Source organism: Prionailurus bengalensis, chromosome D3 (genome assembly GCF_016509475.1).
Source record: "Prionailurus bengalensis isolate Pbe53 chromosome D3, Fcat_Pben_1.1_paternal_pri, whole genome shotgun sequence".
Classification (NCBI taxonomy): Eukaryota; Metazoa; Chordata; class Mammalia; order Carnivora; family Felidae; genus Prionailurus; species Prionailurus bengalensis.
In genome coordinates, this window is record NC_057356.1 from 38019514 (window position 1) to 38036723 (window position 17210).

At 36.3% G+C, this 17210-nt stretch overlaps 1 protein-coding gene across 2 annotated transcripts in view; it reads left to right on the forward strand.

Annotated features, from left to right (window-relative positions):
* Positions 1 to 17210, forward strand: part of L3MBTL4 (L3MBTL histone methyl-lysine binding protein 4) — a 450084-nt gene that overhangs the window by 339449 nt on the left and 93425 nt on the right. For both annotated transcript variants that reach the window (XM_043558331.1, XM_043558332.1), the window contains one exon: positions 4532 to 4602. In XM_043558331.1, coding sequence (XP_043414266.1) covers positions 4532 to 4602 — 71 coding nt within the window. The remainder of the gene's footprint in view (positions 1 to 4531; positions 4603 to 17210) is intronic.

Here is a 17210-nt window from a genome sequence, read left to right on the forward strand (position 1 = left end):
TTTTATACAGAAAAGTTGTAAAGACTTAAGCAACTAAGTCTGCCTACGAAGGAAAACAAATTTGCCCTATCCTTTATGCACTGCCACGTAAAACCATTGTTTGTTGGCTCAGAGAAAGTTTGACGATAAAAGATACTAGCTTAAAACATGCTTTATTTACTTAACAATGTGCCATGGAAAATTTGCCATATTAAGTGGATTCAGTGCATTGTTTTTAATAATGATCGTATTCCATAGTGTGGACGTACCGTAGCTCATTCGCCTATTGACAGGTATTCAGGTTGTTTCCAGTATTTTCCCTCTGTAAATAGTGCTGCAGTAAACATTTTCATATGTAGATCATTTATTGATGCTTTATAATGCAGTACTTTTAAAAATTGAATTGCATTTTACTTATAAACTAAACATACAGTATGGATCCTTTCTTAGGTTATAGAGTCTTACAGAGTCCTTGATTTATTTTGCTTTAGTATAACTAAATTCACACATACAAACATATACATACATGTGTACACACACATAAACATAAGAATACGTATGTAGAAAGCCTTTGCAGTCCTCACAATGTGTCCCCAGCCTGCACATCTCACCTCATCACACACCACAGCCACTATGATTTCTTCCCCGGCCTGCTTTCCACATGCCAATGTCTTTGCGGTGTCTCTCTCGACGCTTCCCTTAGTAAAACTTGGTTTGAGCCCTCTGCAAACTCATCTCCTGAAAGCTTTTTCTGATCTCACTGACATTTTAAGCAGGAAATCCCCTCCCACTTTGTGATCCGAAAGCAATTTCTTCCTCTCTTCGTGTAGCCCTTTCCTCAGTCTGCTTTGTGTGGAAATTGGCACTGCTCACATCTGTATCCTCCGGTAGATTATGAGTCTCTTGGTGGCAGACCCCATTTCGGATGAATGCAACACCTGCATTTAGGAAAAGCTCAAAGAAATATTTGTTGGACTTGGGCAATTTGTCTAAGAAATAAAAAGCAGTCAGAGCTCAATATTTGCCTTTCAAGCCCTACTCTAAGTTGTAACTACTGCAGTTATTAAGGCCATTTTGAGAAAAGTAGTAATGTAAATCCATCACATGTTATATGTATATTTTTGGCTTTAGGAGCCTTTTCCTTTACTGCTAGAACAGGAGTCAGCAAACTTTTTCTCTAAAGGGCCAAGTAGTAAATATGTTAAGCTCTGGGAACCTTAAGATCTCTTCTACAGTTTCTCAGCTTGACCACTGTTGTGTGAAAGCAGCAGTGGACAGTAAGTAGCAAATGAGCAGGGCTGTATTCTACTAAAATTTCATTCACAGAAACAATGGGCAGGATTTGACTCCTGGACTGTCTTTTGCAACTCCTGTTCTGGAAGGCATCTAACTACATTTAGACGACTAACCTGACTTAAATCCAAATTCTGATTTTTCCACTTTGGCTCTTCTGTTTACTGTGTGACTTTGGGCCAACTACTAAGCCTCTCTGTGTTTTTCAACACATGTGATTAATATTACCTACCTTCATGTTAGGCATCTAGTTCAGGGCCTAGCATTTACTGAACCCAGAAACAGTAGCCACTAACTTGCCTTATTAAATGTAGCCGAAGCATAGAAAGAGGGTCAGAGAGTATGCGGTCCCTTTTTCCAAGTGGACGTAGCAGAATCCTAAGGACAAGGCAAATGGAAAACCAGTGGGTAGCAGAGCCTTTCAAATAACAGGGGCAGGTCTCACCAACAGAAACAGGAATCCTCGTAGTCATGTGCCCTCCTCTGTAGAGTGCATAGGGATACACGGACAGACAGGTAGCCTGGCATTTACTGCTCCAACAGCAATATCACTAACAAAAGATTTTGAAGATTGCTTGGAGCACCTGGAACTATGAAGGCTGTATAAAAGGTATAGGCTAGGCTTCAAGCAGAATTATCGGTGAAATAGTAATACCTGGGGATTTTAGTCGTGCTACTTTTCAGCTAAAATACAAACAATTATTCTTTGGCATATTACTGGCCTAATCATCTGCAAACGTTTCTACTGTCTGTATGCAGTACATTCTTTTAAGATTCAGCCCTTCAATTGCTTTTCCCTCTGCCGTCAAGGTGAAGTCCAGACACTTGAGAACAGTGTGCAGGGCTCTCCACAACTTGGCTTTAGCTTGTTCTTTTAGTTCTTTGTGCTCCTTGCACAGGGCAGGTGCTTTAGCCAAATAGGTTGATTAGTTTCTTCATGTCCTGCAAACACCCTCCCTCCCATTTTGCTTATGCTCGGTCTACGGCAGTTTCTGCTTTTCTCCCACCCTATTTTTCTAGAATTTTACAAGGCTGTTGGTCATGCACATCTCCCTTCTGTCAGGACCCGACCCAGCTGCATTCTCCGCAGAACTCCCCACTAGCCTAGTGCCAGGCCATCTCTCCCTCCAGCTGCCAGGAGCATGATTAACACTCCCTTTCTTCTGCTTTGTCTGTGACATCTCCTTGATGCCTTCTGTAAATGCTCAGCAAACATTGGACAGTGATGTACAGAGTACAAATCCAACCTGGATATGGAGTCTACAGACTTGAGTTTGTGTTCTGGCTTCACCATTGACTCACTGTGTGCCCAAGATGGGCAAGTAGCTTAAGATCTCTGAGCCTTGGACCCTTTATTTATACCAGGAGTCCTATCCCCACCTTACAGAGTTTGCACGAATGACGTGAGGGTGAACAAAGTGAAGAGTGGAGGAGTCCTTAGAAGGCATCTATCTCCCTCAGGAAATGTTACTGAGCCTGAACCGATTACAGGGTTTCGCTTGGTGTTATCTCCCCAGTGATGTAATAATTTTGAAAGCGAGACTGTACTGAAATATATTGGTGGTAAATGGCAGTGCCTGGAATTTTTTTTAAACTACTCAGTAAATTTATTTGATTTATTTTTAAATTGCTTTTTAAAATCCCCATCAAAATTATATAAGGCATACCAGCTTCTGTTTTTCAAAATTTTTAAGTTAGAATCAAGATCTTCATCAGTATCTATTGTAGAGGGATGCTTTAAGATGGCTTGAAAATCAGCTCAGTTTCATCAAATTTGTCAAGTTTGGGGGAATATACCCAAACAAATATTTGCCAAAATATATAAACAGAGCTAAAATTATTCTTTTTTTCCATCTTACTCTTTGCAAAATGACTGCACCATGCTATTTAGTGCACATGTTGTGCCCCTGGCATTCCACATTGACCAGCTTTCTCCACCAGATGCTCGCTGCTTCAATTTAAGCCCTCTTTCTATTGTTAATATTCTTTCTTACAAGGATCTAAATAAATCCTGATGATCTGTATATATCCAGAATGTAATGAAAATTAAGCATATTGAATTAATGAAAATATTCCTCACATTTTTATGCGTGTCTGTGCTGCCTAAAAATTTGTAGACTATTTTGTAATATATCGTTTCACTCAATGCTCAGAACCAACACCTTAAGGCAAGCCCAGTCTCCATTTTGCACTTTGGGAAGCTGAGACCGGTAGATTTGAAAATGAGCTCTGGCTCACAAACCTCGAGCCTGGACCCAGATTTTCTACACTGAGGGCACCAGACCTCCTTTTAAGGTCCAAAGATGGGATTTCAAAAGAAATTCTTTCTCAGTTTCTTGATTTTTTGATTTAAAAAAGGTCTCAGTGGTAAAAAGGATAATCTAAGTGATATGTGGCTAAAATTACCTAGAGTTATGTAGAAGTTGCTTAGGTTTCTGTGTAAGGTTTTGGGAACTGAATTGGTGTCCTCACGTAAAACAGAAATTGAAGAAATACTCAGGAGCTTATCAGTGAGGATAAAATGAGAGAGCTGCTGTACAGGTAATAGGAAAATACATTTGCAAAGCAAGCTATTATAATTTTCATTAAAATCATAAATATATGCAGATAAATTAATCAACTATCTCAGGGTCTCTCTACTTAAAAGTAATTTACTAGGTAATTAGCAATGCTGGAAAAAGTTTCATTTTAGAAACTTCCATGTTCATTATAAGCCATGAGCTTCAAGTTTTAATAAAGTTGTATGATGGAAAAGTTACAAAATTAGTCCTTACTGCATACCAGAGCATTTTAAAAGTTAATTAATTCACTGACATTCAACTGCGTAAATTACTTTATACAGTTGTTTTAGTACAATGTCTATAATCTTCTGATCAAAATAAGAGCTAAAATCATAAGTAGCAATTATTATTTACCCACCTATTAGCACACCGTCCCCTACCATCCCTGCTAGCTCCTCCTCACAGTCTGAAGAGATTATTCTCCAGAGAGTTTTGGAAACTTTTTACTGTAACAGAATGAATGGGGGTTGCAGAGGGGAGAGCTTTCAAGTCACAGGCTTCAAAGTTGGTTTCCGACGGAAAGTATATTTTTAAAATCTTATATGGAAGAAGAATTCTAACAAGGTTGTGTGCAGCAAGATACCTGCTAATTCACTATTGTTTACTCGGTGGTTTCTATTTAAATTTGTGCTGCTGTCATGATTTATTCCTACCTCACAGGATAATGAATCTAGATTTTATTTCTGTTCTCTGCCCAGACTTGTACAGCAGGCAAAGTGTTTGAAAATCAAAGGAAAAGAAGATATTGACTTGGATAATCTCTTCAGAGGTAAAAACGAAAATACTAGCAAAAACACAGACTATGCTTTTTTGTGTGAAATATGTCTTATTTGTTTGCTGGGTTGGTTTTATCACTCCAGTAGAGAACAGTGGAACGAACTTGAAGAGGGGAGGAAGATTTGTGTTCTAGTCCCAACCCTTCGGACAAGTAGGTTCCACTGCTTCTACAGCCTGACCTTGATTCCCTCATTTTTAAAGTGAAAAGGCTAGACTGTGATTTCTGTGGTCCTCACTCCTGATGGGACAAATCAGAACCTATCAAAGTAAAGGTCTCTGTGGTGGAGTCACTCGCCACCTGCAAGAGGGCATGGGGGAGGGAAATCAGGAGTATCTCATGGCATTTGTATATGTTGGGGGACTGGGAAATGTACCTCCTATTTAAGACAGGCAAGAAGGTTATTGGGGGAAAAGTTTAACCATTAAAAGCTGAAGGATTATTAGAGTGTAGGAAAAAGAACTGCCTGTCTTCATTTAATTCTCTTTCTTTCTGATTAAGGTTTGCTCTAGACAGAGTTTCACCTATAATTTTGAGGTTCTATTGTAGTAAGCTAAGGAATGAGTTTCCCCTTAGTTATGTTAATTTAGTGCAATAGTTTTTATCTCATCAGATGAAAACATTGGTAATTTGTAATCAGCGTTCTTATGTCTTCAGCCATAGTAGTTCTTCTGTATGTTTGTATCTCCCAGAACACCGTAGGAAATCTGTTCCTCTTCCAGAGGAAAAGAAAATTAGTGAGTTTTCTGCTGACTTGGCCCAAAGTGGAACAGATTAGCACAATTTGGTAGCACTGTGCTCATCTCCACTACAGTTACCCATTAGACTTTTCTTAAGAGAAAAAAAAAAAGCTGTACTTGGCAGCCATTGAACAAAAGAGTTATGACATCTGTGAGCAAAGCTAACCTATTCACTTCAGGCAGGGACCACACTCAGCTGTGGTTGGAATAATGACTCTTGATTTCATCTCAGCCGAAGAGGGAGGAAGAATCTTTTCCTCAGAAAATGAGGGCAGTTGAGTTACTTTGGTTTCTTTGTGCATCCACACATTTCTCCCCAACCAGAGAATTTCTGTGTAATATAATCAGGTCTGAGCATTTAGAAACTGCTCCATACAAATGTTCTAATCCACTTTACCATGCCTCCATTCTGTAAACAACATGTGTTTTGGAACCGTATAAAGAGCTCTAAAAAAGTGTCAGTGTTTTAATTCATATTTTGACACTTTTGAAAATATCTCCACAGAGTAATTATGTATATGTTCCTGTTAAAACAGATACACAGGCAATTTTGTAATTCACATAGTAAAAGTAGTAATGAGGATCATCCTTATAAAAATAGAAAATATCACTAGCAAAATGCATTTGCATAATGTGAAGGATGAAATCTCTTCTAACTTGTTCAGTATGTACTTATTCTTTTCTGCATCACTTTTAAAAGGTTTAGTCAACCTTAAAAATAAAACAGCCAGTTATTTTACCAGCAAAATGAGTTTATTTGGGAAAAGCAAAGAATTGCAATTAGGGACAAGCGATCTGTGGCAAAACCACAAGCAAATCTGGAGAAAAAAAGGAAAGGAACGTTACTTTATAAAGAAAAAGGAGGAAGTTGCTCTGAATGAAAGTCATTGGAGGGAGGAAAGGGAGAGTTCAGGGTGTGACCGTGACATTAAATGATCATTTAATATTTTCCTTTTAATTTTCTTCAGCCTGTAAGTCTCAGCATAAATTCCAAGTTCTTTTGGGTTATTTTGTTGTTGTTCTGAGTATAGATCTGAATAAACCCCTTAATTCATCAGGAGTATTTTTTTTTTAAGGGAAGTGAGTTAAAATTTGTTCTCCATTTCTCCTATGAGGGGAAATAGTATACTTTTGATATTTAAAGATTGTGTGTACATGTGTACATCCAACTTGTGTTTTTCATATCTTGGGCAGGTTTTTAATTTTTACTTGGAAACATCTTTGTTTTCTAAATCATTTTATTCACAATAGATATTCTTGGCAGATAAAATAAAAAAAATCTCACCATAATTTTCGAGGATACTGCTTAGAGATACAACATTCTTTCCTTTACCATGATAATGTGTAAAAGTAAAATTGGATGATAGAACATTTTAATTAGCTATATAAATTTGGTGAGGAAAACATGATGATCTAAAAGCATGTCTGATAGTAAAATTGACAGAAGTTAGAGTTTGTCTTACTACTCTACAGGTGTACAGGTAAGCTTATTGGGTGTTACACCTAAGACGTGTCAAATGGTAGTTCTCTTTTCTGCCTTTTGTTAAGTAAAATAATGCATGAAAATACCGTTGCCGTATCTGCTGCACCACACCCCTTCTCTGGAATTGAGTTGGGCCTCCATGTCTGTTAGGTTTTTACCTTTGCTAGTGAATGTTCCACAGAGAACCGCACAAAATGGGCTCCTTTGAACACAAATTGAGTGAAGCTACTCAAAGCACATTTCCGTTAAGTATAAAGGACCTGCTCACCTAAGTGATCTGACCTTGTGCCAGTTGAGAGAGCCCCAGAACCAGAGCTGTTGAAACTCAGCTACTGGGTACCATAGACGCATGTCATTGTCAGGGCCACCACGCTGCACTACTCCAGGGGACATCTTTGTTGTTGTGGAATGTTCAGCTATAAAGGTTTTATTTTAACTATTTACTATTTTTGGTCTCAAATGTGTAAGTAATGCTTACTTTAAAAAAATCCAAAAATTTCATAAAGCAAAAAATACAAGAGATAGGCATGAAGAAAGCTAATCGTTAATAAATCCCTCACATACTTATTTTGGATATAATAATTCACCTTCTCACTGTTACCAATACAGAATCATCTTTGGTGAACAATGACTGACTTTCCACCCCCCCCCCCAGTTGCTAACATATCATGGCTACCTTTCTAAATCAGTGCACGTACACCTGCTAAGTTCTTCTTTTTGTTTATTTTTTAAGTAATAATTTTAGACAAGTACAAGAAATTACACTCATTCAATCACCATTTGGGTCAAGAAATAGAATCTGAATGGAAGCCCACCTCTTGATGTCCAGTTACCACCTCCTGCCAGGGTCCTGACTCACTCTTCTGATTTGTGTCACTGTTCCTGCTTTGGCCCTGTTTTGATCACTGTATAGTTGAAATCACACAGTATGCATTCTTTTTTGTCTGTCTGGCTCTTTTTGCTAACATTCTGTTTGTGAGATCCATTCAAATCATGTTTGCCTGTTTGCTTCTTCTCCATACTGGATATTATTCAGTTTTATGAAGATGCCACAATTCATCTGTCCATGTTCATGTTGGTTGCTTTCAGTTTTGCCCTCTCAGCAGTGGTGCTTCTCGGAACATTCTCGTATGTGATCTGGTGGATATGTGCATGTGTTTCTGTAGCGTACATAAAAAAGAGTGAAGTTTCGGGTAATTGAATGGGTTTGCGTTTAGGAGCCAGTGTCGAATAGTTTTGCAAAGGGTTGTACCAGCGCATTCTCCCAGCACAGTTTAGAAATTGCAGGTTCTCCACGTCCTTGCCAGCAGTTAGTACTTCTCTGTCTCTAATTTTAGCCATTTATTTGGGTGTGCAGTAGTGTTTAATTATGCTTTTAACTTTTCATTTCCCTGAGGCCTGATGAACTTGAACACTTTCTCATGTTTATTGGCTATTTGAATATCCTCTTTTTGAAATACCTTTCCCATTTGTCTTTTAGATTGCCTTTTTCTTATTAATATATAGGAATTCTTTAGGTCTGCAAATAAGTCCATCCTTGGATAGATATATTGCAAATGTCTTCTCCAGTCTGTGATTTGCCATTTTGTTCTCCTAATGGCACCTTGTGATAAATAGAAGTTCCGAAATGTAATAGAGTCCATTAATCCTTTCCATTTTGGTTAGCACTTCTAGTGTCCTGTTCAAAGAATTTTGCCTATTACGTATTCATAACAATATTCTGCTGTTTTTTTTAATTCTAGATTCTTTATTGTTTTACCTTTCAGATTACAAATCTGTGTTTATATCTAAAAATGTACCTGGAGCTGATTTTTTTAATACATGGCATCACATGGGAGCCAGTATTCACTTTCTATATGAATATTCGGTTGACCCAGCACCATTTAGTAAAAAGACCTTCCTTTCCCGTATTGCCCTTCATAAATCAGGTGACCATGTATGTTTGGGTCTGTTTCTGAACTGTGTTCTGTTCCATTGGCTTGTCTATTCTCATGCCAATACCATACTAGTTTAATTATTATAACTTTTTAAATCTATGTAATAGATCTTGATAGCTAAAAATGCCACTTCTACAATTTTATTCTTTTTCTTTGAGATTGCCTGGCTATTCTTGTTCTTCCACATATCTGAAGAGCTTGTCTTTGTACACACACACACACACACACACACACACACACACAAGCCAAACAACATATTCTGATTTTGACTGGAGTTGCAGTGAATCTATAGATCAATTTCCAGTGAATTGGCATTGTATAATTCATGAGTATGGTATATCCTTCCGTTTAATTAGGCATTTTTTGATAGTTTTCAATAGTGTTAGACAGTTTCTCAGAGCCAGCACCTCCAGTATAATGTGGAGTAGATACATGATAGCAAGGCATCTTTGTTTCATTCCCAGCCTCAAGAGGAAAGCATTCAGAAGTATACTGTAAAGTACAATGTTTGCTGTAGTTTTGTGCCCTTTAATAAGTTGAGAAAATTGCCTCCTTTTTTTAGTTTGTGTTTTTATTTTTATGAATAGGTATTGAATTTTATCAAATGCTTTTTCTGCATCTATTTGGATGATCACATGATTTTTCTCTTTATTCTTCTTAATATGGTGCGTTATAATGATTCCTCAGGAAATTTCTTATTGAAGTTAATCATATACTTGGAAAAGTATTAAACTACATAAGTATTACTCAGTGAATTTCAATCAATGAATATTTATGTACCAGCACTCAGATCAAAACATAGAACCAATATTTCTTTGCCAATACAGGTAGACCTCATTTTGCAGAATAAGCAATGAATTTCAGTTATCATGGTTTAAGTGAATAACTCCAATCCCCTAAAAACACAATTCAGATTTCAGTTACCACAGTGCGTTAACTGTGGGTCATTGCACATGGTGCTAGCCCTGTAGTCCACAGATCACTACCTAACTAACAGATCTGCATAATGATCAGTGACTGATAATGTCTCTTCTTTCAAAGGCTTTCGATGTTTATTCTGAGCACATCTGTTAGTTCACACACTGAGAGCAAAGCATGTAGTTAGTTGTGTTGCTTCCTTGCTCCCAGTGATAAACACACGTGATATGTTATAAAAGTAGATACTCCAAAGAGTACTGGCCAACACATAAGAAAGTACAGTAAAAAAACAAAGTGATAACGTTGGAAGTGAAATTCTAATCGAATGTAAACAGATTTATAGAAAAAATAGCCAACCATGGAGATGCTGGCACTGCTCCCATTTTGAGAGACTCTAGCTGCACTGCCAGAGGAAGTCAATGAAAACAAACTCTCTGACATAAATGAGAAGATGGCAGGGACAAACTAGGTGAATATGTCCCACAGGAAGTGACACTGGCACACACACACAAAAAATCCCTTGCAGATGTGAAAGACAAAACGTTGGAAGCTGATTCAAACTTGGAAATAGTATGACAGTTTACCAAAGCAGAGAAAAGATGCTTGCTCTGTATCATAGATATAAGACAAGAGGAAAGCCAACATTGTTCAACTCTTGATAAATTTTTACAAAGAAATAAAACATTTGAGCTCAATGTTTTTAATGTTTTAAATCACAATGTACTAAAAAATATTACCAGTACTATTTTTTAAATTTCCCTATACAATTATAATTGACAATAAAAGATTTTTAATACTTTGATCAAAACTTGTAAAGGTCACGGAGAAATCAGTCTTCCATTGATTATTACGCTTGCCTTATATTTAGCTCACTTTCAGCTTACACAGTCATTTTTATAGCTCAACTACCATGCCAAGTGAGAATTTCTTATATTTTATAACGGACTTTTTCAAATATGTTCATAAAAGAAGTTGTAATGACCTCATTATGTTTGGTATTAAGAGTATGATGACCTCATAAAATGAATTGGCAAGTATGTTCTCTTCTTCCATCCCCACAAAGACTTTATATAAAAGTAGTGACATTTCTTTCTTAACGGACTGAGCCATCCAGGCCCCCCATGACATTTCTTTCTTAACTGGTTAGATAACTTCACCAGAAAAGCTGTCTGAGCCTGGACTTTTTTAATGGCAATAATTTTAATTATAGATTCAATTTCCTTAGTAGATTGAGTACTTTAGATTTTATAAATTTCTTACTTGGGACTATGTCAGTTTTTTTTTTTCTACCGTGCTTTGTTTTCTCTTTTATTAATGTCTGCTATTATACTTTAGCCTTCCTGCTTCCACGTTTCTTGTGGTTTATTATTATTGTTTCTCTGACTTCCTTAGATGATTGCCTAGATCATTTATTATTAATGTATGTGCTTAGAGCTGTTAGTATTAATCTAAGTATCACTTTCCCGCATTAAACAATTTTTGATTTGTTAAATTTCATAGTCATTTAATTCAAACTATTTTCTTATTTATACTTTGGATTATTTTGCCTATGAGTTGATGTATAATGCTTCATTTTCAGATAGATGGAGATTTTATCTTTTATTGATTTATTTCTAGCTTTTTTTCTACCGTGGTCAGAGAACATATTCTGAAAAATGAGTTTGTTAATCATGTTATTAAATCTTTATTTTTACTGAAGAGTTAACTGCTTGTTAACAAGAGTTTACTGCTTGTTCTGTTGGTTCCTGAGAGAAATGTTAAATCCCTCTCCTATGATTATTGAATTAATGGTTTCTCCTTTTAATATATATATATATATATATATATATATATATATGTAGAGTATACTATTAGGTTCATGTAAACTTAGAATTATTATATATTCTTAATAAATTTCCCCTTTCATCATTTGAAATATATCTGTATTTCTCCTAGTACTTCATTCCCTAAAGTCTACTCTGTCTGGTATTAATGTTAGCACATCAGTTTTTTCTGGTTAGTGTTTGGATAGTTAGTGTTAGTCTTTCCATCCTTTTATATCTTCATCTCAGTGTTTATATATCAGTATGTCTCTGGTAAGTGGCATGTGATATTTACTTTGATATCTACATGATTGTAATAGTCTTTTAATTGAAATATTTGGTATATTTGTATGTAATGTTATTACCATAGCTATCATTTCAATAATTATTTTCTATTTTTCTTAATAGTTTTTTATTTTTTTATTTCTTGCTATATTTTTTATTAACCAAGAATTTATTATACCATTTTCTCTATATTGGCTTTTTGGTTGTGCATTTTTAATGTTCTTTTAGTAGATATCATAGCAAGTATAATATCAGTCTTTTTACAGGATCATTTCCCCTCTATCTGAAAGACTCCTTATTCTATTTCTTTTAGAGTCTCCTAGCTATGTGTTTTCTTTGTCCATAAATGCCTTTTTTTTGCCTTAATTTTTGAAGAATAGTTTTACTGGTTATAGAATTCTGGATTGGCAGTTAATTTTTTTTTCAGGTTTTAAAGATGGTGACCTATTGTCTTCTGACCTCCATGGTTTTCCTCAAGAAGTCATTTGAGGTTTTATTGTGTCTCCTTTCAAGAGAGTATATGTTTGGAGTGTATCTTATCTTTGACTGCTTGTAGGGTTTTTTGTTGTTGTTGTCTTTGACTTTCAGAAGTTTTATTATGATGCCCAGATGTAATTCACTCTGTCTTTGGGGGATTCATAGTGCTTCTTTAGTCTGTGAGTATATGGCTTTCATTACTTTGAGTTTTTTCTTGAGCATTATCTCTTCAAATATTGCTTATGCTCCATTCTCTCCTTTCTCTTCTTCTGAGACTCCATCTACAAATATATTATACCATTACTTGTCTATATGTCTTATAATCTGTTTTCTATATCTTCCTTCCTTTTTGAACTATATACTTCAGTTTGAACTTTTTCTACTAGCCTTTCTTCAAGATCACTAATTCTCTCTTTCTTCAGTAGTCTCCAAACAGCTCTCCATCCAATGAATTTTTAGTTAATTCTTTGCATTTTTCAGTTCTGGAATTTTTACATTATAATTTTTACATGGATTATAATTCTTGAATAAAATTCTGTTTTGCCATCTAATTTCTTAAACACCTTAGTCACAATTATTAATTCTGTACCTTCTCATACCAATCTGAATCATCTGTGGGCCTGCTTTTCTTATTGTCCTTCCTCGGAGAGTTGGTCTACTATAGCTACTCCATCATAACTGGGAGTGGGATTCCTGCCATATTCTTACTTAATAGCCACAAAATCTCACTGGGTGATTCTACCATCATTTATTTAATTAAATTCTCATTCATGCACATTTTTATTCTTTTCAGCTTTTACGTTTAAAATAAAGACACGATAAATACTCATACAGTTATATGTGGGCATTTTCAGGAATGTTTTTATAGGATTAATATCTGAAAGTGAAATTGTTTGATCAAAAGTGTGCAATTATAAATTATAAGTGTTCCTGTCAGCCTACCTTTAAATTGTCTGTAGCCATATACTCTCCTAATAACATATAAGAGTAATTACTTCATTCTGCCCTTGCAAGTAATGACTGTTGCTTGTTCCTGTCCTTTGTGCATTTTATTCTTGCTTATGCCATTATTGCAGATTTGAAGCTAGCTTAATGTATTATGGATACCAATTATTCATTGTCTGTTATAGACCTTACTAATAATTTTTGTATATACTCCCATCTTGTGCTCCCACCTTGTATACTTTTTCGTTAACTAAAAATGAATTTTCATGCAGTCTGATTTATCAATTTTTTTCTATCATGGTTTCTAGTCTTCATCTCATTCTTATTCCAAATTAAGGTCATACAACTATGTATGAAAAGAAAAAGCTGTGGCCTTGTTTTTTTAACATGCAAATCTGTATGCTATATGGAATTTATTTTTATGTAAGGATTAATGTAATATACCAGCTTGTTGGAAATCTGAACCTACTGGAAGAAAGCCAGTGCTGAAATATCATTAGAAGTCAAAGTCTGGAGAAAATGAGGAAGACAAGAGCAAGGAGACAAAGATCATCACCCTAACAGGAAGAAGGAAAACCACAACTAGAGAACCAGGAATGAAAACAGAGATTTAAGCAGTGTACCAGAAAGCCACAACCTGTGGACCTTCCCCATGGGTTTAAAAGATTCAGATCTTAGGCATCTTTTTAGTTCACCTAGCTATCTATGGAAGGTGACTCAGAGTTAACAAAACTCACTAGTTTTATACACCCATTAAAAGCCTCTGCACAGCCTCTGTGGGTCAGTTTCCCAGGAATTTTCAATTCATGGAATTACAATGCAAGTCTGTCTGAAGGGCTCGGTTTTGCAGTACATCACAAAAGTAGTTGTTCCTGTATGTACCTACAGATCTTTAACCACCACTGAATGAGTAAGTTGTTTCTACTTACACAGGTGCATGCTACATAGAGTATCGGTGAGAGAAGGAGCCTGATAGCAAATTGATATATATGTAGGCTCTGGATTTTTGGTTGGGGAGGTTGGTTCTTTGAAGCTCATGTTCAAAATTAGTGTTCTGTCTGTCCAAGCTTCCGTCTTAGTCTGTGTGGCATGATCCTCCAGACCAGCAATAACCCAAGTTGCAGCTCCACAGACAGTGGTTGCTCAGAGTTTGGAAGTGCCCTGTGATCCCCAACAATGATTTGCATACTTACTGCATAATTTCTTCATTAGGTTAGAGACTATCATTAGCAGGCTCTTTAAATTTGGTGAAAATATATTTTGTCATTTTCAGCCTAGGTAAAGGATACATAGAAAATCAACTGGGTGGCTCAGTTAGTTAAGCATCCAACTCTTGATCTTGGCTTAGCTCTTGATCTCACGGTCTTGATCTCAGGGTCACGAGTTCGAGCCCTGCATTTACGTCCATGCTGGGAGTGAAACCTACTTAAAAAAAAGAGACAGAAACATAGACAATTATCAGTGGTTACACTTTGTGTATTCTGTGAGCTGAATTTTACCCTGAATTTTAAGGGTCTTCTTGGGGTTCATGCCCTGTGGGTTTGCTCACACAGGGATCTGAGGAAAGAAGAGACTACCACAACCTTCTTGATGACATTGTTTGCCCATGGGAATCATCACAGGCAAAAAGCAAATTGATGGCTTCAGTTCTGATGTGGAAGTCATCACTCTAGTCCTCACAACAAGAAAGAAGCTGAACAAACTGAAAATCAACAGCTTTTTCAGATCTGTCAGAGAGTGGAGGTCCTGCCCTCAAGGGGAACTGTTTTGCCACTGGTTTATGTGTCCTGTGGGAAAAGCAATTAGACAGCTCCAATCCCCTCTAGCTATGTGTCATACATACTGGAAGGGAAATCAAAAAGGCTAAGAAACTCTTCTTAAGGCCACAGGGACTCAAACCCACTAACAAAACAAAACAAAACAAAAAATCAAAAACAAAAAACAGGTTTAATCATAAGACTCTAGAACATTTTCCCCACCAATACATTGACCACCACATCAATAGGGCTCCAATATAATAACAGTAGATTTATAACCGACAACTCTGAGACACAGACTCTGCTGAAGGAGTTTCTAGGGAAATCCAAAGACAAAGAGAAAGAAAGAGGACAATTAGAGGAAGTTGAAGCCTCTAACATCTACAGGGAAGCATGAATAGCCTAACTGCTAGCTGTTTTAATATAAAATCTCACACCAAAGACCTTTCACCTAAGTTCCTATTACCTGATACATCATGTCTGGCTTTCAGCAAAAACTGCAAAGCATGCTGAGAGGCAAAAACAAACAAGCAAACCCACTACAGACTGAAGAGATAAAGCAAGCATCAGAACCAGTCTCAGATATGGCAGGCATTTTGGAATTGTCAGACTGGGGATTTAACCATGATACAGCTATGTAATTATGTAACTGTGATGAGAACTCTAATGGAAAAAAAGAGGACGTGCAAGAATAGATGGGTATTATAAGCAGAGAGATGGAAACTCTAAAAAGGAATCAACAGGAAATGCCAGAAATCAAAAATACTATAAGAAAAATGAAGAATGCCTTTGACAGGCTCATCTTTAGCTCGGATATGCCCAATGAAAGGGTCAGTGAACTTGAAGCTGTCGGTAGAACTTGCCAAACTGAAAAACAAAGTGAAAAAGAAATGAAAAAAAGATGCTACAGAATATCCAAAACTGTGGAACAATTACAAAGAGTGAAAAATACATGTAATGGGAAGATCTGAAGAAAGATAAAAAGGAGCAGAAGAAATATTTGAAATAAGAATGGCTGAGAATTTTCCAAAATCAATGACAGACACCAAAACCCCAGATCCAGGAAGCACACACACACACACAAAACCCACTAAGGATGAATATGAAAAATTCTACACCTAGCTATATCATATTTTAGTTACAAAAAAATCAAGGACTGAGAAAATCTTGAAAGAAGACATATTTAAAAAAACCTGTAGAGGAGCAATGAGAAAAGTTACATTGGACTTTCTTTAGATTGGACTAGCCATCTAAGCAAAAAGAGAGTGGACTGAAATATTTAAAAACATTTAAACTTTTTTTAAAGAAAACAAAACCCACAATGAACAATTTTGTGCACAGTGAAGCTATCCTTCAAAAGTGAAGGAGGAATAAATACTTTCCCAGATGAGCAAAAACTGAGGGGATTTGTCACAGTAGACCTGCCTTGAAAGAAATGTTAAAAGAAGTTCTTCAGAGAAAAAGAAAATGATAAGGGTCAGAAAGCCAGACCTACATTAAGAACGAGCATTAAAGAAGGAACAAATGGAGGTAAGATTAAAATCTATTTTTCATATTCTCAGTTGATCTAATAAATCAGTTTGTTCAAGCGCTTTTCAAAATAATCATAACAGCAGGGGCGCCTGGGTGGCGCAGTCGGTTAAGCGTCCGACTTCAGCCAGGTCACGATCTCGCGGTCCGTGAGTTCGAGCCCCGCGTCAGGCTCTGGGCTGACGGCTCAGAGCCTGGAGCCTGTTTCCGATTCTGTGTCTCCCTCTCTCTCTGCCCCTCCCCCATTCATGCTCTGTCTCTCTCTGTCCCAAAAATAAATAAACGTTGAAAAAAAAAAATTAAAAAAAAAAAAATAATCATAACAGCAATGTATTGGATGATTCCAACTTATGGATAAATGAAATGAATAAAATTTTAAAGAAAGTTTAATATGCCAAGGAAGGAGAGAAAATCAAATGATATAAAATGCTCGATTAAAATCAGAGAAGGGAGGAAGAGAGGGAGAAGACAAAAGAGAAAAAATGTCACAAGGGCAACAAATTCAAAATGGATCATAGATCTAAACATAAGACACAGAACTATAAAACTTCTAGAAGATTATGTAAGACAAAATAGATGACATTGTGTTTGACAGTGGGTTCTTAAATACGACACGAAAGGCACAATCCATAAAAGAGAAACTTGATAAGCTGGACTCCATTAAAACTAAAAACTTCTGTGAAAGACACTATCAAGCAAATGAAAAGACAAGCCACAGACTGGGGAAA